This window comes from Scyliorhinus canicula, chromosome 18 (genome assembly GCF_902713615.1).
Source record: "Scyliorhinus canicula chromosome 18, sScyCan1.1, whole genome shotgun sequence".
NCBI classification, from domain to species: domain Eukaryota; kingdom Metazoa; phylum Chordata; class Chondrichthyes; order Carcharhiniformes; family Scyliorhinidae; genus Scyliorhinus; species Scyliorhinus canicula.
In genome coordinates this window covers 130,620,934-130,642,929 of record NC_052163.1, presented here as the reverse complement: position 1 = coordinate 130,642,929, position 21,996 = coordinate 130,620,934, and the positions used below count along the sequence as shown (strand labels likewise).

The window sequence follows — 21,996 nt, the reverse complement described above, 5'->3', positions numbered from 1 at the left end:
AGTTCTCTGAACTATCGCATAAACGGTGTTTAGCTAGATGAAGAGTACATTTGGGCAAGATCAATGAAATCCAGCAAGAACCGTAAGTGAAAGAGACAAAATTGGAAAAATTAATTTCTTTCTATCGGTCTGAATTGATCCATTGTTATTCACACTGAATGAAGGAAGATGTATTTTATTTTGATGCTGTGACTATTCATTTTCTTGTATTTTACAGCATTGATAAAATCTCCAAAATCACATCTCCTGTGTTGATCATCCATGGCACTGAGGATGAGGTGATTGATTTCTCCCATGGCCTGGCGTTATACGAGCGCTGCATGAAAGCAGTGGAGCCACTGTGGGTGGAGGGAGCCGGTCACAATGACATTGAACTGTACAGTCAGTACCTGGAGCGGCTCCGAAAATTTATCTCGTATGAACTGGTAAATGTGCAACGGAATTGAATGGAACCAAGAACAAACATTTTGGAAAGTCTATTTTTTCAGGAGAACTTTGGATAGCATCAAAAATACAAACACAACCATGATGTTTTTTTTTTAATTCACGTTGGGTGCTAGTGCAGGTAAAACATAGAAGACAGATGTGATGCAGCAATTAGCCTTGAGAATATTGCTAATTACTTACAACCATAGTAAATTGTTAATTTTCTATTTGTATAAGAATTTGTAGGGATGATACCAGAATAATGTGAAACTTGTCCCTTTTAAGAGGCAGGCCACCTTATGTAATCCCTCTGATCGTCTTGGCTAAAAAGTACTATAGCGTATTTTTGAAGTTTATTTTTCAAATTATGCTGAGTCATTCTTGGGTAGCAGCTTTAAAATGGCGATAATCTTAATTTGGAAAGGGATAGAAAATTGGCCAAAAAGACCAACATAACTGCATTGTAAGGCTGTGCTCTTAAAGGAACAAGATTCCAAATTACTTCCTCATCCCTTTAATACTGAGAATGTTGATCTGTCATATTGATATCAGCTTGTGATGTATCATAGCCCTTACAATACTCCTATATGAACTGCCATCTCTTGGCTCCTTTTAAACATACACTGAGGGATATGGAGGACTTTGGGATATTGTATCCTGTCAGCAAGTCACAGGTGTTAAACTGTTTGACCTGTGGCTTATTGGTAATGCGTGTTAGAAATGGTACAACTTGAGCATCATAGAATTGAATCTTTGTTGAACAGAATGCCTGAGACAGTAATCAATGAAAGCATGATTGTGAAAGATACAACCGGGGGTGGGGGGGAAGAAATATTTTATGTCAGAAAATTGCTGAAATTTATTCTATAAATGTGGTTAAGGTTGTGAATGTAAAGTGAGTTTAGTAGCCAGCTCAGTGTACCAAAATCTTAAACTTGGTGTTTGCGCATTACTTCTGCCATTCCTGCGGCCGCAGGTCAGGATTTTTCAGTGTTCATTGGGGTACATTTGCAAATGTCTGGATTAGCAGAATCTGACCAAATTGCAACTCAGTGGGTGCCTTTCACAGCACGGACCTGGTGCTCTGAGATTGTTTACGGCACTGAACTATTCCTCAGCTGTTTGGCAGCAACTTGGTAGATCCATTGGAGTTTCAGTGTAGCTGCTTGTGGCCTGCCTTTTGTATCGTAAACTGTCCAGAGCAATCAAGATTAAATGGATTCTGAGATCTATCTCAAAGAAACTTCTCTTGATGGTTCAGTGTGGATAAGTGAACTGCACAGTGTAAAACTGAGCCATACAGACTAGGAGAGTCCGACATGTGAGTCTGAGTTTGTGCTGAGTTAGCTGATCTCAGCTGAGATAAGGTAGAGGAGCTGGAAATCTCACTGCCCGGTGGGGGGGAAGGAAAGAAGAAAAAAATCAGCTAGGGCTTCCACTCCTGATTGCTATCCAGTGACTGCTGCTAGTTATTGTATGCATGTTGTGTTGGTGCTGGGCAACAACAGGATCAGGCTTGACTATGATTTCCAACTTGTCTCTTTTTTTTTTCTCCCTCCCAATAAGGTCAGTGCTTGCATTCTAGGCTCAGAAGTGATGAATGTTGTGCTGGATGAGGTGAGGGCAGCCAGTGCATGTAGAACTGACCCAGCATGAGTGGATGCTTTCAGGAGAGGAAAGGAGAAAACTGGAGGGGTAAAAAAACAAAAATCCATCTCATATTTACTGACACCCAACAGGATTGATGTCCAGTACATTATTCTGCAAGGTCGCCAGAATGGTAAACATGGCGGTAACATAACCAACATAATGATTATCTGTGAGGGCGTGCAGTAAATCAGTTTCAAATCCACACTACTACTTTTTCTATTGTGTTAAATTAACCTTTTTGTTATTTTCACCATCTACAAACACTAGGACCTGGAGCAAATGAATAAAGCTGATATTCCACTAATTTATAAATATATCAGTAATTAATAGGATTGAATACTCTTAATATCTGGAACTGTTAAGAAATTGGAGAAGGAAGGCCCAGTACCGAGAATCCCTGTACAATCCAGGAAAGATACGAGATTTGAATCCCAGTCTGAGTCAAGGTAACTTTATAGTGCCATTTGGCTAGCAAAGGAAAAGAAAAACAGCCTTTCCCTGGTCATTATCCAGTTATTTGGCAGAATTTGTAAATATGTGGACTTTGAGTGAGGGAAGAGTCAAGTTAGGTTGTGATGCTCCTCACAGTTGAATAGCCTGATGCTCCCCCTTTAGGTTCACAAATGAGGTTCAGATACCAGAGTATAGTTGGTGCTGGTGGCATAGAATTCCATGCATGCTTGACATCTATGGGAAGGGGGGGAACAATTGGACAACTGGGGGTGAGGGGGATTCGCCAAATTGAATGACAATATATGCAGACTATAAATTGTCTGTGATACTAGCAAACAATCACTTAATGCATCAGTAGGCACTCTCCTATCTGCTAATTTAATTCATTGGTTTGTTTTAAACAGGTTGACATCTCTGTTCAGATAGCAGCCGGGGGCGGCACTGTGGTGCAGTGGTTAGCACTGCTGCCTCACGGCAGTGAGGTCCCAGGTTCGATCCCCGCCCCGGGCCACTGTCTGTGTGGATTTTGCACATTCGACCCGTGTCTGTGGGGGTCTCACCCCCACAACCAAAAGATGTGCAGGGTAGGTGGATTGGCCACGCTAAATTGCCCATTAATTGGGGGGGGGGGGGGGGGGGGGGGGGGAAGAATTGGGTACTTTAAATTTTTTTCTAACAAGCAGCCTAAGAATCATTAAAATTAAGCTTTTACATGCTAATATCACAAACTAATTTCTACACCAACAGAAGACCCTTGATTAATTTCTTGGTCCTGGGCATTAATGCTGTTTGTACCTTGCAGGTGTTTATATTTTTAATGCCTCCATAATATGTGCATGATGATTATAAATGTGGATATGCCCGTTATCAGATGATAGAAATCATTAACTAGGACATTGGTTCTAAGGTAAAGATGTATTTTCAATTATAAATTTATTGCACATCTCTCAATCTTTACGTTAAATTAGTAGTTAACAGGTGATAGAGGAGTGAGGGGATAAGAATCCTAATGTCTCACTCCCTGGTGAGAACTGGGAATGTGTCTCTCAAAACTGGGCAAACACAGATGGAGTGTGCAGTTTTGCTATATGCATTCCCAGAGCATGCCCAAGAGTGATGCACTTTAGACGTTTCACCCCTAAAATCATACCTTTTAATGTTGAATAGATAATAAACATGCAAAGGTAAAATGGTGCAATTGTCGAAAGTGGTAAAATGGGAGCCAAACAGAGTGGGATTGAATGTAAATGTTAACCAGTTGTGTTAAAGTACTTTTGGTCACTACATGTCATTTTCCCTTTATGCCACTGGATTGTTCTCTATTTTGAAGCGATTATTGTTTGCAACAATGACAAAAATTCTTTATTGCAACATTATATTAAATGTATTTAACTGAAAATTTAAAAACAAACTTTGACAAAGTAATTCTGTCATTTTACTCCAACATTGTAAAGCGCACGCACAACTACTGAAGAATCATCAACTGGAAGAAATAGCTATCATTATTGGCTGCTACTTTGCCAGTAGACCACCTTATTGTGCACTGTTAACTAATTCTTTATGGAGGCACAAAGTTTGAAATCCCAGTTACTCACTAAGAATAAAATCACAAGATTCCACGGTTTTAAATAAACAATATAAACTTTATTATGCAATAGTCAGAAAAGTAAAACAATTTACAATGTAAGTCTTATAATTTAACATTCAGAATTAACGAGGTATATATGAATAAACAGGTAAACTGTGGTCGATGATGATTCAATCACTTCTGAGACTGTGTTCCATGAGATTCGCAAAGCTACAGTCCTGCCTCAAACTGCCGGCACAATTCCAGCTCTAACTGGCAATGCCACAGCTTCTCAACTCCAGCATCCTGGCTGCACTGAGCTATAAATAGCTCCCTGTGACTTCTGAGCCGAGCAGCTTGGAGTCAGTGATTTATTAGGTGGCATTATAAGGGACTTGGGAGTCCCTGTTAGCCTACACTCTTAACGAGATACACTCACCACTTTGAGAAATTGACTTATCGATGGTACAGGGTGCCCTCGTGTGCTGTATAAGACTGCACAATTAATAAAGAAACTTGGCTGTAATAATTAGAACATACGAGGAACAGTTATGAAATCAAGGTAACTGACACAGTACAAGGTGTTCTGTGCTAGCCCTCCGACTACACTGTGCAAAGACCTAATTATCGATTTGGAACTGCAGGTAATTACCTTGACAGGTCCTGAAGGTCAGATCTATATGAATGTAAATTTATCTGGATAAAAATTGAATGAACACCTACAAGAGCGGCAAGCCGCTGCGAGAGCAGCAAGCAGCTAAGGCTCCGGACCTCTTGCATGGAAAATTCCGCCATGGTACAACGTTGTGATGTATGTCCGTGCTGTTGGTTAGAAAGATGTGCCAATGAAGTCACGTTGTTCAGACGGAGTTGTGCTAATCATGCTCGTTGCCTGCTGACTATTTCAAAAGAATCCTAATCATCACTGGCCATTTGCCTGAGGATCAAATAATAATTGTTCCCTGGAGATGGAGAATTTAGCTTAAAGTTAGCGTGTTAGCGAAGGAATTTTCTCCCAATTCATTCCAAAGCAGGCGAATCAGGAGTACTCCAGGATACTGATGATGAATGAGCAACCATCCTGGCTCGCTCGTGGAGCCCAGACAAATCGGTAGACCTGTTACCGTAGGGTGGCATTTTCCTACTCGACACTTCAGCGCCTAGCAAGCTTCATTATTGGGTTGGGTGATCTTAGTTGAACTGTCGAGTTTTATTAGTTCCCTGTGTTAGGAAGTTAGTTGCTGGGTTAAACACCACCATTGCTTGCACTTGGAGAATATCTGTGATGAGTCTGTGCCAAAGCTGCTTGGAATTGTGTACGTGTGCATGAATCGTGTAAGTATGCATGAATAGGGAGAAATGTGTCAGTCAAGCAAACTCTACAGTTTGGCTTTAAGGTTCCAAAAATCTAATTTGCTGCATTTAAGGCTACTCTTAGCAATGCTGTAACATTGCTGACCTTGGAGTGACAGGGTCTGCACCTGCCATTTTCCGAGGAATGGAAAACAAAGCCTTACATTCTAAAATGCTCGGCACATAGAACAGTACAGCAAAGTACAGGCCCTTCGGCCCACGATGTCGTGGTGACCACGTATCCTAATCTAAGATCATCTAACCTACGCTTCCTTAATTTACTGCTGTCCATGTGCCTATCCTACAGTCGCCTAAATGTCCCGAATGACTCTGCTGGCAGTGCATTCCACACACCCACCACTCTGTGTAAAGAACCTATCTCTGACATCTCCTCTACCTTCCTCCAATTATGTCCCCCCCGAGGGCAACACGGTGGTGCAGTGGTTAGCATTGCTGCCTCATGGCGCCGAGGTCCAAAGTTTGATCCCGTCTCTGGATCACTGTCCATGTGGAGTTTACACATTCTCCCCGTGTTTGCGTGGGTTTTGGCCACACAACCCAAAAAAATGTGCGCGGTAGGTGGATTGGCCACACTAAATTGCGCCTTAATTGGAAAAAATGAATTGGGTACTCTAAATTTATATATATTTTTTTAATTATATCCCCTGGTGACAGCCATTTCCACCCTGGGGAAAGTCTCTGGCTATCCACTCTATCCATGCCTCTCATCACCTTGTACACCTCTATCAAATCACCCCTCTTTTTTCATTAGACATGTCCTCTAGTCCAGGCAGCATCCTGGTAAATTTCCTCTGTACCCTCTCCAAAGCATCCACATCCTTCCTATAATGACACGAGCAGAACTGGACATAATATTCCAAGCATAGTCTAACCAGGGTTTTATAAGGCTGCAGAAAAACCTCGCGACTCTTAAACTAAATACCCCTGTTCATGAAAGCCAACACGCCATATGCCTTCTTAACAACCCTATCAACCTGGGTGGCAACATTGAGGGATCTATGTACGTGGACCCCAAGATCCCTCTGTTCCTCCACACTTCCAAGAATCCTGCCTTTAACCCTGTATTCCGCATTCAAAAATTAATCACTTCACATTTATCTAGGTTGTACTCCATCTGCCACTTCTCAGCCCACCTCTGCATCCTGTCAATGTCCTGTTGTAACCTTCAACAGCCCTCAACACTATACAACTCCACCAACCTTTGTGTCATCGGCAAACTTACTAACCCACCCTTCCACTTTCTCATCCAAGTCATTTATAAAAACCACAAAGAGCAGAGGTCCCAGGACAGATCCCTGTGGGGCACCACTGGTCACCAACCTCCAGGCGGAATGCTTTACATCCACTACCAGCCCTGTAGCACAAGTCGATAGCACTGTGGCTTCACAACACCAGGGTCCCAGGTTCAATTCCCTGCTGGGTCACTGTCTGTACGCTCTCCCTGTGTCTGCGTGGGTTTCCTCCGGGTGCTCCGGTTTCCTCCCGCAGTCCAAAGACGTGTAGGTTAGGTGGATTGGCCATGCTAAATTGCCCATAGTGACCCAAAAAAAAGGTTAGATGGGGTAATTGGGTTACGGGGATAGGGTGTGTTGCTCGTTTTGCTAAGTGTGCTTTACACTTAATTGCTCTGTTTTATAACCTTGCTCTAGAGTTGCCAGGTATCTTTATGCTAACTCAATACACCAGTTAGTAAGGTTCAAATCAAAGCACATTTATTATATACACAGTCAATCGCTACTCATGCATAAAATACTACAGAACTAGACTATTTCTACCACTAAAGGCCAATACTTAGCTTTGGAAAAGGAACCCACTGGGTCAGGGAACAATGGCCTCTCGTTCGATCCTGAGACTGCAGGCTTCCAGCTGGTATGGACTAAGGGTTAGGAGCGCCTATCTCGTAGCGTGCGTTGACTGGACACTTGTTGGTGTAGCTGCTAGGCAAGTGTCTCCGAGTTGAGAGTCACGGTCGAGTTCTTTGAGGGCTGCTAAGAAGACTTGCCAAGAGACCGAATTGAACTTGGGGACTCTATAGGCCCTGAGGCTTCGCGCCCCTTTGGGCGGACCCCGTACCTGGTTCCAACTGATTGGACCGTGTTCCAATCGATTGGTTTGATTTCCCCAATACTGGGGCTGTTCCCTGATCGCTTGGCGGTTCCTAAGTGTCCGTTGGCTTCTTTTGTTTTGGCTCCTGCTGGCGCCGAGGAGTCTGGCTTTGCCTCGATCTTAACTGTTGCTATTGTTCCCGGGGATCGCTCATCAATATGCAGGTGGTCATCAGTTTCAGTGCGGTCTGCTTTCTGCGAGTCTTAATATACAGGAAGCTTTGCATTCTGCTTGCTTCCCTGTACATGTCCATTTTTCCTGCGTTCTTAGCGAATCTCCATTTTAAAGTCGGGAAGTGGCCAACCCAGGTGGCTACAGGTGGAAGTGAGGGTTTAAGTAGGTTGGAGGAGACTCGATGGGCCGAATGGCCTCCTGCACTGTATGTTCTATGTTCTGCCATTCGCTGTCTTCTTTCGGCCAGCCAATTCTGTATCCAGACAGCCAAATTTCCCTGTATCCCACACCCCCTAACTTTCTGAATGAGTCTGCCATGGGGAACCTTATCAAATGCCTTACTGAGATCCATATACACCCCATCCATTGCCCGACCTTCATCAATGTGTCTCGTCACATCCTCGAAGAATTCAATGAGGCTTGTGAGGCATGACCTGCCACTCACAACGCTATGTTGACTATCTTTAATCAAACTATGTTTTTCTAAATAATCATAAATCCTATCTCTCTGATTCCTTTCCAGTATCTTGTCTCTTTTCATTTGCTGTGTGGATGTTGAGTTGACCCAGCCGCTAGTTTTGTTCCTTTATTTTGCAAGAAAGGGAGCAACACTAAACTTCAAGTCGATCATCCTTTCAGAAGAGAGATAGGTGGATCAATGCTTCCGGCAAGGACCACTTGTGACTGGGGTATGGGTGCAAATGGCTTCCACTCAGAGTGCTACACTACTGAGTCGCATCAGGAGCTACCTGAACAGACTTAATTTTGCACTTGTACAAAAGCCTCCAGGAATTGAGGAAATAAATTTATTTTGAAAGCAAGCCTGAAGAATATTGGTGATTAATTACATTAACGAGACAGCAGTTGGGAATATTTTGGCATTTTAATGTTCAATAAATCCTCTTATCTATTGAGTGACTGCTTTGTAATCTGTCATTATGGTTCAACTGTTAATTATTGCAGCACAGAGCTGTGTCAGAACAAATCTCAAATCGGTTCTACACAAACAAGACCAGGCAGAAGTAATATGTTACTTACCGGAGGGTATTTACTGTAAGATGATGCTGATTAAAGAAATGGAAAACTAAAGCCTTTATTGCTGTAGAACCTCGTTGTATAATATATTGTGAAAATGCCACAGATTCGGGTCATATTACTGCTTTAATTACAAAGCTTGACAGTCTTTGGGGATTTTCCAACTGTTGCATATATTTGTATTTTTAGTGTTTTCAGCAGCCCACATTTTGTTTATCTGCCACATGCCCTTTCTAACATTTTTCTAACCAATATTCCAGACCATTCTAAATGACAACAGAAAAGAGCTTATGTTTATATATCATAAGGCCCCAGAGAGAGCCATGGTAAGCAAAAAAAAAGCCCAACAAGGCATGTGTTTCGCAATGGAGGCACATCATTAAAATGAACCAGCACAGATTAATCCTTTTGAGTTCTGAATATCTTTTGGAACTTGCTATTTATGAATTGCCAAAACTGATTTTTCTTCACAACTGAAGAATTACTTTCAACGTGCAGACCTGTGTTGGAAACACAGCAGCCAATCCGCACACAACAGGGCGCCACAGACCATCTTTAATGACAGATAATCCAAGACCACGAGAAATAGGAGCAGGATTTGGCCCGTCTGTCTGATGGAGTTATTTGACGGATAACAATTGGCTCAATGGAATGCCTGAGGAAGTTCCGACTCTTCCAATCCTGCTGCAGTAACTTAAATCTACCTGAAGCAGGGTGTGGTGATCCTTAACTCCCAAGTCTTAAATGTATGATTCTTTAAAAGATTATCTTCACCACTCCATTGTAGGAAAAGAGGATCAGGTGAAGATTTTGATCCACATAATAACGACCCCTACTGAAAACCTGCCTGTGGACAAGGTTGGACTGCTTTTGATGTTGAATAACCTCCTGCCACACTGTTATCTGTGGGTGTTAATAATTACTTCCAGAGAGAATAGGGGAGTGTTTCAAACCTGTGATTAAAAGAATCAACTTCTCATTGCACTGGGACAACAGCTTGAAATTTGCCAACGCTACCATTTTGTACCACTCATTTTGAAAACAACTAAGAAATTATTTTTAAATGTTAAACATACAATGGAACAATCTTTAGAATTGATCCTTCCAATGCTGACAGGTTTGTTCATGCTTATACTTGCATTTTCCCCAACTGAACCAATTCTAGCTATTTACCTGTCCTCTCATGAAGACAAGTTTGTCTGGTAAGAGTCCGGTTTGGTTTTTGTAATAATACCTGCTTCAAACCAGATGTTTAGCACTGCTGCACGGAGTATTGTCACCAGGTGAAGCTCTGGTACAGCTCAACACAGCAGCTGTTATTTCCATTATAGCTGATGTTGCCAGTGACAATGTGTCACCGTTCATCTCCATTGATTAAAGAATCTGCGTTGCCCGTGTCCTATGACCTCAATATCTCAAAGCATTTCACATCTCATGATGTTCTTTTGGATATTGACTATTGCTGTATTATAGACAAGTGCTAGTTTGTGTACAGCAAGATCCAACAATGAGATAAACGACCAGTTACTAATATTGGTTGAGGGGTAAATAATGATTAGGACACCTCTATTTCACTTCTGTATTGTACTGTGGAATCATTATGTCCAACTGAGGGCAAGTTGGAGCCGCCGAGCTCCGCACTCCTTCACTGACATGTCAGCCTAGATTATGGACTCTGCCTTGAGTCTGAGGCTGGTTAAGCTCAGTTGGTTAGAGTATGGTACAAATAGTACCGCGGTGACATTTTGATCCCTGTACAGACCAATAGTTTTGGTTGTTGAGATTGATGGACTTTTAGGCACTAAGAAAATTGAGGGGTGTGGAGATCAGGCAAAAACTCGGGGTTAAGGTCAAAGAGAAGCCATGATAGGGGCGGCATGTGGCACAGTGGTTAGCACTGGGACTGTGGCTCTGAGGACCCAGGTTTGAATCCTGGCTCTGCGTCACTGTCCGTGTGGAATTTGCACATTCTCCCCATGTCTGCATGGGTTTTACCCCCACAACCCAAAGATGTGCAGTGCAGGTGGATTGGCCATGCTAAATTGCCCCTTAATTGTAAAAAAAAAAAAAATTGGGTACTCTTAAATTTAAAAAAAAGAGAAGCCATGATCTTATTAAATGGTGCAGGCGTCAGGCTGTATGGCCCTAACCTGGCTTGGAGGTGGGAGTTCACTCACTGAGCCTAGACTGATAGCACCGGTTTGATTATAAAGGCCCTTACTAGTTAGTGGTTTAAACCAATTTTTTTAAATTGTGAATGAATTAAATCCGCTCCAGTATCTAAAAAGGCAGCCAAATGCAAGTCTAGCCCAATACTTCCGACGGGACCGAAATAAATTGGGCATATCTGCATCGACTCTCAAACTTCTACAGATGTGTCACAGAGAGCATCCTATCCAGCTGCATTGCAGCTTGGTATGGCAACTGCTCTGCCCAAGATCACAAGAAACTGCAGCGTGTAGTGAACTCAGCCCAACGCATCACACAAGCTTACCACCCTCGCTTTGATTTGGTCTACACATCCTGCTGCCTCAGGAAGGCAGACAGCATTATCAGAGACCCCTCCTATCCAGGCTTTGCCTTCTTCCAGACCCTTCCATCAGGCAGACGGTACAGAAATCTGAAGACCTGCACATCCAGACATAGGAACAACTTCTTCCCCACAGCTACCAGACTCCTCAACAACTCTCCCTTGGACTGATCTGTTCCCTGTGAGAACACTATTCGCGACACCCTATGCTGCTCTCCAAACACTATTTGTCGATGTACCATTTGTCAATGAACTCTGTCGATTATTCTTTTGTCTACTCTGTACGTACTGTGTACGTTCTCTTGGCCGCAGAAAAATACTTTTCACTGCACTTGGGTACATGTGACAATAAATATCAATCAATCAATCTGCCGGTTTAAACTGTGATTTTACTGATTCACGGAGTATGGGATGATTAGCAACCACAAATAGAACTGACTGGTATAGATAGACAGAAACTGAGTTTGAATTGTAACTTTAGATCACATCTGGTAAATATGTAGTCTCAAAATCAGTTTTGCTACAAATCTGAAAATATAGTGTGCTGTAATTTGTTTTTTTTCTTGCCCAGGATATTCTTGGGGTTGAGGGTTAGGTGTGCAGGAATGTTGAGTTTTGATGCTCCAGCCACTCTGCACGGAGTAGGATTGATTGATCACCTGGTCTTACCCTCCCTGTTACTTTGTAATGTTTAAAGCATCACATTGAAAATGCAGCTGTGCTGACACAATTCTATTTTTAGTAGGAAAGACTGCATTTGTATAGTGCCTTTAATTCACTCCCAAAACGCTTATAGAACATAGAACATCACTGCGCAGTACGGGCCCTTCAGCCCTCGATGTTGCGCCGACCCGTGAAACCATCTGAAGCCTATCTGACCTACACTATTCCATTTTCATCCATATGTCTATCCAGTGACCACTTAAATGCCCTTAAAGTTGGCGAGTCTACTACTGTTGCAGGCAGGGCGTTCCACACCCCTACTACTCTCTGAGTAAAGAAACTGCCTCTGACATCTGTCCTATATCTACCACCCCTCAATTTAAAGCTATGTCCCCTCGTGTTGGTCATCACCATCCGAGGAAAAAGACTCTCACTGTCCACCCTATCTAACCCTCTGACTATCTTATATGTCTCAATATATTAAGTCACCTCTCAGCCTTCTCCTCTCTAACGAAAACAACCTCAAGTCCCTGAGCCTTTCCTCATAAGACCTTCCCTCCATACCAGGCAACATCCTAGTAAATATCCTCTGAACCCTTTCCAAAGCTTCCACATCCTTCCTATAATGTGGTGACCAGAACTGCACGCAGTACTCCAGGAGCAGCCGCACCAGAGTTTTGTACAGCTGCAGCATGACCTTGTGGCTCCGAAACTCAATCCCCCTACTGATAACGGCTATTGACTTGACAGCCAATGCATTGCCCTATAAGTGCAGTCAGTTATATATACAAGAATAGTAGCTAATTTGCACAGAGCAAAGTGCCAGAGAAGTTAAATGACAAATTAATCTTTTAAAGTTAAATGATAAATGCTGAACTCATTGCTTTCCATATTGTGCAATAGGATCTTTTATTTCCACCAGAACAAATGAGCAGGTTTCAGTTTCACATCTTGTAGCAGGGATTAGCTCTCGACCCAACTGGAGTTTCAGATCCTATGCTTGGTTCCTATCCAGTAGTCAGACACAAACCCACATCTCTCTGAGTCAGTGTTATCAGTAAACCAAAGTATTCATGCTGGTACAATTCCATGTCTGGTGGCATTCAAATGAATATAAGTCTTGTTCATTACTATGTTCTCCCCTTCCTTGAAGTCCTGCCTGAGTACAGTGTCATGGGCTATTGCTCTAGATTAACATGCCAATTCGCTCCTATTCATGTACGAACCTTGACTGAATGTCAGCTGATGTTTTGATCGTTTGGGGTGATATCACAGCTAACCTTGATCTATGTCTTCACCTAATATCAGCAGTTGTCCACTTCAATCGGAAGCTAGTGGGGACTCCTTGATGATTTTCCTTCTGTCTCTAAAGTGAGGCGTTGAGACTAATTGTATCAATCCTGCTGCGATCCTGGTTAACACTGGCTGGTTTGAACATGGGGCCTGTGTGGTCCTGCTGCAGGAAATGATTTAGTAAATTACAAGCCAGCAAGCTTCTTTTGAAATTATTTTTTAACTGACTGTAATATTATGGGAGTGGTGTTGTAGTCATCTCAAACAGCCTCGATCTCAGCAAGTGCACCCCTCAAATTAATTGTTTTCCTTTGATGGAGCCGGAAATTATCAAAGTTGCTAGGAGTTTTAAAATTGATTGCAACCTCTTAAGGGTGAAGAAATTTAATTCAAAGGGTGAACCAAAATGTTGAATACAAGTGCCACTGCTTAACTAAAGTTTTTACTGGGTAATCACCAAGGCTTCCAACTGCTTGTATATTCCTGGGTTCTAAAGATTAGTTCATGTTAAGGTTGCCACTTTCTGCCAGACCCAAAGCTGAACAGATCAGGAGAGGGATTGGCAGGAAGTATTGTGGTCCGAGTTCTAACTTTTATTTTGCACAGTTAAATAGCCTTGAGACATGAAACTTGAGCATATCTCTCAGACCTCTGCGCTGTAGTTTTGATCTTGGGCCAACCAGTTGCCATACCAGGCTGTGATGCAGCCAGATAGGATGCTATGTATGGTGCATCTGTAAAAATTGGTAATAGTCGATGTGGATATGCCAAATTCCCATAGTTTCCTGAGGAAGTGCAGGAGCTGTTGTGCTTTCTTGGTCGTAGAGTCGACGTGGGTGGATGAGGACAGATTGTTGGTGATGTGCACACCTAGAAATTTGAAGGTGTCAACCATCTCCACCTCAGCCCGTTGATCCAGAACAGGGGTGTGTACGATACTTTGCTTCCTGAAGCCAATGACCAGCTCTTTGGTTTTGCTGACATTGAGGGATAGATTGCTGTCGCTGCACCACTCCACTAGGTTCTCTATCTCCCTCCTGTATTCGGACTCATCATTGTTCGAGACCTGGCCCACTACAGTCGCGTCATCAGTAAACTTGTAGATGGAGTTGGAACCAAATTTTGCCTGTGTGTGTGTGTATAGCAATCATTTCAAAGTCGGAGTCGTGACCCACGGGTGGGTGGGTGTGGGCTGGTGTTGGGAGTGTTACGGAGCCATCCATCGCGACATTCCCATTCCCAGGAATTAATGTACAATGGCTGCGACCAGCTTTCAGAATGCGGGCGCGCTGCCCATGCATGCCCGCTCACCACTGCGCATGCCCGCTCACCACTGCGCATGCCCGCTCACCACTGCGCATGCCCGCTCACCACTGCGCATGCCCGCATGCACTGACCCAGGAGAATATTTTTTTTTTCAATGCAGTCTTCCTGCCTGAAGCGACGGCAAAGAACAGGTCACGGCCCTGAACACTGACGTCACGGGCTGTGGGCACGATTGCGATTCCTCCATTTTGACGGCAGCAAACCAGCAACAGGAGTGTAAAATTTAAAATGGATCATTTTTGTAATAAGGAAGAGAGGGCCAGAGACCCAAGCAGGATCATACAACTGAACCTGCTGGAGAGAGTGGCTCAGGAAAGTCTACAACAGGACAAAGCAGTGGTGGTGTGAGCTCCAGGACCTCTGATGAACAACCCATAAAGAAATGTAACATCGAATGACAAAGCAAGTGAGATCTTGAGGACCAATCTGTCACAATAAAGGAAAGCAAAAATGGTGGGTCGCGATGGTTGGTAAAAATGGGTCCCTGGAAAAAGAGTTTTAAAAACACTGGTGTACAGAGAATATAGTAGGGGGCTAAGTACGCAGCCTTGTGGGGCTCCAGTATTGAGGACTATTGTGGAGGAGGTGATGTTGTTTATCCTTACTGATTGTGTTCTGTGGGTCAGAAAGGTGAGGATCCAGTTGCAGGGGGGGTGGGGGGCTTGAGTCCTAGGTTTTGGAGCTTTGATATGAGCTTTCTGAGGCACACTGAGCCCAGAGCTCCATCCTCACAAGTAACAACCTCCAAGTAGCTCCATTTTACTGTTTGCAACATTCTCCATTCTGACCTCAGTTGCTCAGTATGATCGTTTGAGTGGATACCCCCAGAGCCGGGATTGAACCTGGGACCTCGGTATCGTGAGGCTGCAGGGCTAACCCACTGTGCCACAGTGCTGCCACTCAGTTGCTCATATGATCGTTTGAGTGGATACCCCCAGTCAAAGCTTCCTGTGGAGAGATTAGAAACAGGCCCTTTTGCCATCAGATTTGCATTGCCTGCTGCTAGCTGACATTATACTGGAGTTCTTTGTAAATGTAGATAGATTTTATTTCATATAGTTAGCAAGGGAGCCATTATAGCTACAATATATAGCTACAGTTGTGGCACAGCAACACTGTGGTTAGCACTCTTGCTTCACAGCACCAGGGTCCCAGGTTCGATTCCCAGTTTGGGTCACTGTCTGTTGTGGAGTGTGCACGATCTCCCGTGTCTGCGTGGGTTTTGTCTCCGGTTTCCTCCCACAAGTTCCGAAAGACGTGCTTGTTAGGTGAGTTGGACATTCTGAATTCTCCTTCAGTGTACCCGACCAGGTAGGGGATTTTCACAGTAACTTCATTGCAGTGTTAATGTAAACCTACTTGTGACAATAAAGATTATTATTAATAAAATCCATTTTCCATTTCCTCCAATGATCTTTGCCTCCACCTTTCATAAGTTACAAATCTTCAATCAATCACAATTGTACTACAAGGGAAAAGGGTGTTGATTGGTTGCCATGTTGACTCTGGCTGAGGCATTGCCATGGTGAAAACAACAGGGGACTAGAGGCTCCCAAGAGGCTTGAACAGATTCCTTTAGTTTGCAGAGAATGGGTCCTTGTGTATGACTGTATGTCACTTTTAGCAAATATAAATGAGGCACATTACCAGTTTAACTAATTATCTTGAATTAGTTAATGTAGCCATTCACGCACTCAGGATTGTTCAGTTTTGGCTTTTATCAAACACGAGCTAGTTACTCTGCCTATTTTGAAGAACTGGAGCAATAAAGTTACTTGATTTTATTAGCCACTCACTGGGATGTACAGCATGTACCTGGCTTCACACGGACACGGAGACTCGTACCAGGCGTTACTGAATTGTGTGGTCGGCAGAACGTCCTTTTGGACTCCTGTTTGTGGAAAATACCACTCGCGTAGTTTTAGCAAAATGTCGCTCTTTTCAACAATACTCAAATTCTTTACTACCAAGAAATAAAACTCAGCAGCCATTCGTTCAGTTTGTGAAGGTGAAAAGGGCTCACTGTCATTCAGTCTATGAATATTAAAAATCTCTCAAGCTGCTGGATGGCACTAATTAGTGCTTGGTAAATATATTGTGGTTGAGAAACTGTCAGTCAGCAGTATAATTGTGGTTCCTGCTGCTGTAATAGCTACAGCCAATGCTTCAGTTGAAGAGAAACTCCTTCTACCTGGTATTGTTTGCATTGTTTGACATCTTTCTTTACATTATTTCAACTGTTACCACTTTTGCCAAAGTGGCTCTGTCACTAATCAGAGCAAATACTGCAGATGTGGGTGGCACGGTAACACAGTGGTTAGCACAGTTATTTCATCGGCAAGGCACATGTTCGATTCTGGCTTGGGTCACTGTGCGGAGTTTGCACGTTCTCCCCGTGTCTGCATTCCTCCGGGTGCTCCGGTTTCCTCCCACAAGTCCCAAGAAATATAAAATGAAAATTGCTTTATTGTCACGAGTAGGCTTCAATTAAGTTACTGTGAAAAGCCCCTAGTCGCCACATTCCGGCGCCTGTTCAGGGAGACTGGTACGGAAATTGAACCGTGCTGCTGGCCTGCCTTGGTCTGCTTTAAAAGCCAGCGATTTAGCCCAGTGTGCTAAATGCGACATGCTTGTTAGGTGATTTGGACATTCTGAATTCTCCCTCAGTGTACCCGAACAGGTGCCGGAATGTGGCGACTAGGAGATTTTCATAGTACCTTCATTGCAGTGTTAATGTAAGCCTACTTGTGATACTAATAAAGATTATTATTATGCTGGAACCCTGTAGTTAAAAGCAGAAAGTAATGGAAAACTCAGGAGGTCGGCAGTATCTGTGGAGACAGCAACCGGGCTAATGTTTTGATTTTGATGACGCTTCGGGATGGAAGAAGTCATTTTCCACTTTGAAACATTAACTCTGTCTCTGCACAGAGCCGCTGAGAATCTCCACTTTCTGCTTTCATTTTGCACAATAGCAATTGGAATGATGAGCAACTTGCTGAAATGGCTTCTCGGAAACTCTGACAAAACCTGGAATTATAAATACCTCTCAGCATTCCTGCCCTTTTAAAATTAAGAACCACAGTTTTTCTTTGTCATCTGACCAGGGAGAAAGACACCAGCCATCTGAAGGGACTAAAACAACTTTCACTTGTATAGCGCCTGTCAAAGGAACTTCACAGGAGCATCGACATCAGATCCAATCACATGAGATTGACAGAGTTGAGAGGGAGGTTACAGGAAAAAGGAAAGGAAAAAGGGTGGAGAGGTTTGGAAAAGGAATTGCAGAGTTACTGAATAAACTTCTCCACTCCAGAACAGAGCGGGAAGGAGGGTGGGCATGCATCCTGATTTACATCAGTGATAACGACCAACATTTGCAATAGAACAAAACATTCAGAGCTGGTCACGCCAACAAGTATATTTATAATCTCAGTAAAATTACTAGATATTCCTCTCCAGGAGAGCGTTGTACAAAGTTAGTCTGGAGGTGACAAACGCACAAAGTGAGGTAAATCCAGGACGACTGATTGGGTGATAGATACCAGGTTGGATTTACAAGACGTGAAGATTGTGGGGTGAGGGGGTGTATTGGAGCGTTCTAACTGCTGTATCCACAGCTGCTGACCCAAAACCACCCCCCACCCCCAACAAGAGAGGAACATTTAGTGCAGATACTTCAAAATCTGTTTGACATTCCCACATTCAGCAACAATGTGCATCTAGCGCAGGAATAATAACTGTGTGCAAAAGAGCAATTGTGCAAACCGTTTGAAATGACAACGGCGACAGTTTGACAAATCCTCGATTAGATGGGACCACGTCTTCTTGAAGGAGCTGAGGAGTGTCTAGTGCAGCATGTAAAGGGTTAACTTACTGAAATTCTAAATATACTTGCTGGAAAGTGGCCAGCTCAGAATAGTTTGTTCTACTATAAATGTTGGCCATTATCTCTCATGCAAATCAGTATTCCTGTTGTAACAAAGGAAAGCTACCATTATATTTGCTTCCTTTGGACAAAGACCAAATTCATGTCGTCATCTGAATATATAACCAATAAAATATGAAATGCAAGTGTCCTAGCAACCACAAGCAGGACCATTATCACAACAGTTTGTGACGGTTTAGCTTCTAAATTAAAAATAGATTTTTTACTATCAATCCATTTACTCTTTATTCAGAAACAGTTATGTAATGTGTACCTACTTCCAATGGTCACAATCCGCTTTATTCAGTTAATGTTTGAAGCTTCTTTCAATTACCTCTCATCCATTGAGATGATGCTGCCTCAGCTACACTGTTTAAGTGGTAGCTCTATTACCGTCTTTATCTAATACATAGATAAAATGTATCTATTTATCTATAGATAAACCCTTCCCCACCCCCTCTTACAACTCAGTCCCTGGATAAATGCACAGCCCAGGCTGACATTGGGCTGTAGGGGGGTCAGGGTGACATTGGGCTGTAGGGGGTCAGGGTGACATTGGGCTGTAGGGGGTCAGGCTGACATTGGGCTGTAGGGGGTCAGGGTGACATTGGGCTGGAGGGGGTCAGGGTGACATTGGGCTGTAGGGGGTCAGGCTGACATTGGGCTGTAGGGGGGGTCAGGGTGACATTGGGCTGGAGGGGGTCAGGGTGACATTGGGCTGTAGGGGGTCAGGCTGACATTGGGCTGTAGGGGGTCAGGCTGACATTGGGCTGTAGGGGGGGTCAGGGTGACATTGGGCTGTAGGGGGTCAGGGTGACATTGGGCTGGAGGGGGTCAGGGTGACATTGGGCTGTAGGGGGTCAGGGTGACATTGGGCTGGAGGGGGTCAGGGTGACATTGGGCTGGAGGGTGACATTGGGCTGGAGGGGGTCAGGGTGACATTGGGCTGGAGGGGGTCAGGGTGACATTGGGCTGGAGGGGGTCAGGGTGACATTGGGCTGTAGGGGGGTCAGGGTGACATTGGGCTGTAGGGGGGTCAGGGTGACATTGGGCTGTAGGGGGTCAGGGTGACATTGGGCTGGAGGGGGTCAGGGTGACATTGGGCTGTAGGGTGTTGGTGACATTGGGCTGTAGGGGGTCAGGGTGACATTGGGCTGTAGGGGGTCAGGGTGACATTGGGCTGTAGGGGGTCAGGGTGACATTGGGCTGTAGGGTGTCGGTGACATTGGGCTGTAGGGGGTCAGGGTGACATTGGGCTGTAGGGTGTCGGTGACATTGGGCTGTAGGGGGTCAGGGTGACATTGGGTTGTAGGGGGTCAGGGTGACATTGGGTTGTAGGGGGTCAGGGTGACATTAGGCTGTAGGGGGTCAGGGTGACATTGGGCTGTAGGGGGTCAGGGTGACATTGGGCTGTAGGGTGTCGGTGACATTGGGCTGTAGGGGGTCAGGGTGACATTGGGTTGTAGGGTGTCGGTGACATTGGGCTGTAGGGGGTCAGGGTGACATTGAGCTGTAGGGGGTCAGGGTGACATTGGGCTGTAGGGGGTCAGGGTGACATTGGGCTGTAGGGTGTCAGGGTGACATTGGGCTGTAGGGGGGTCAGGGTGACATTGGGCTGTAAGGGGTCAGGGTGACATTGGGCTGTAGGGTGTCAGGTTTGATTCTCGGTATTGCCTTTGTGAGAAGTTAAATTCAGCTAAAACCCAGCCGGAGTTTCCTACTCAGTGACCCCTGGCGGAGGAGTGTGGATGTTAAAGTCTCCACAGTCCCAGGTGACCACAGGCTGCTTTTCCCTTTGAGGGGGGAGAGCCTACTGGTGGCGATTTATCCTGAGGGTCACCACACCTCAGGCGAGGGGCAAGGTTGAGAAGGTGAGGTGGGGCCTTCATGACTAACCTCAGCTGGTTGAACACATTGGGTGAGGATCACTCCTGGCTATGTTGTCTTGTGCATTTGAATGAATTGTTGGCAGGGATAGATTGATTTGACAAATGTCACTGACCTCAGGCAGAGCAGCAGCTTCGGAGCAACATCTTCCTCGTTTAGGGGGGATGGAAGCAGCTGCTCTTTTCCACTTTGGATTGGACCCCACCAGAAAGTTGACAGGTGTGGGCTTCATTTCTCCGTCCCTCCCATTGATCCTAATACTGCCGGCACCTTCTCAAAATGCCAGTCCAGACAAAACGTGATCAACTAAAATGTATTTCAGCTTAATGATGTAAAAATTGGAGACTTTCACTTTGATTCCTATGACAACGTTCACGTCTCTGTCCTTGACCCTGTCAACTTTAGCGGATGTCGTGGACCTCCTCTGGCGACATGTGGGTGGAGGTTGCACATTGGTGGCAGTTTTTGTTTTTTATACCCATTCTCGGGGGTACATTTTTGGATGTGTTAGTGTGGGAAGTCATAAGGAGTTGGTGGAATATCGACGTTCCAGATGAACAGTCAGGAAAGGAAGGGGCAGCGGCAGCATGGTGGCACAGTGGTTAGCACTGCTGCCTCATGGCGCCAAGGTGCCAGGTTCGATCCCGGCTCTGGGTCACTGTCCGTGTGGAGTTTGTACATTCTCCCCGTGTCTGCGTGGGTTTCGCCCCCACAACCCAAAAATGTGCAGGGTAGGTGGATTGGCCGCACTAAATTGCCCCTTAATTTGAAAAAATGAATTTGGTACTCTAAATTTAAAGGAAAGGGAGGGGCCAAGCGAAAGTCCGTCGGCAAGTGTTGATGTGAGTCCAACAGGAGGAAAGGTGGCAACTGCTGGTTTGTCGGGTGGGGCCACTCCCATCGATAGCACAGTGGTTAGCACTGTTGCTTCACAGCACCAGGATCCCAGGTTCGATTCCCGGCTTGGGTCACTGTCTGTGTGGAGTCTGCACATTCTCCCCGTGTCTGCGTGGGTTTCCTCCGGGGGCTCCGGTTTCCTCCCACAAGTCCCGAAAGACGTGCTGTTAGGTGAATTGGACATTCTGAATGTCTCACCCCCTCACACACAGATGGGCAATGTCACCCCCACACACACAGATGGGCAATGTCATCCCCACACACACAGATGGGCAATGTCACCCCCCACACACACACATGGGCAGTGTCACCCCCCCCCCCCCCCACACACACACACATGGGCAGTGTCACCCCCCCCCCCCCCCACACACACACAGATGGGCAATATCACCCCCCACACACACAGATGGGCAATATCACCCCCCACACACACAGATGGGCAATATCACCCCCCACACACACAGATGGGCAATATCACCCCCCACACACACAGATGGGCAATGTCACCCCCCACACACACAGATGGGCAGTGTCACCCCCCACACACACAGATGGGCAATATCACCCCCCACACACACAGATGGGCAATGTCACCCCCCACACACACAGATGGGCAATATCACCCCCCACACACACAGATGGGCAATGTCACCCCCCACACACACATGGGCAGTGTCACCCCCCCCC

At 44.8% G+C, this 21,996-nt stretch overlaps 1 protein-coding gene across 1 annotated transcript in view; it reads left to right on the top strand.

Moving 5' to 3' along the window:
• The window catches only part of LOC119953106 (alpha/beta hydrolase domain-containing protein 17A-like), a 60,027-nt gene extending 57,469 nt beyond the window's left edge, over positions 1 to 2,558 (top strand). Inside the window, exon 4 of the mRNA XM_038776955.1 lies at positions 218 to 2,558. Coding sequence (XP_038632883.1) covers positions 218 to 446 — 229 coding nt within the window. The 3' untranslated portion in view covers positions 447 to 2,558. The remainder of the gene's footprint in view (positions 1 to 217) is intronic.
• The last annotated feature ends 19,438 nt before the right edge of the window (positions 2,559 to 21,996 follow it).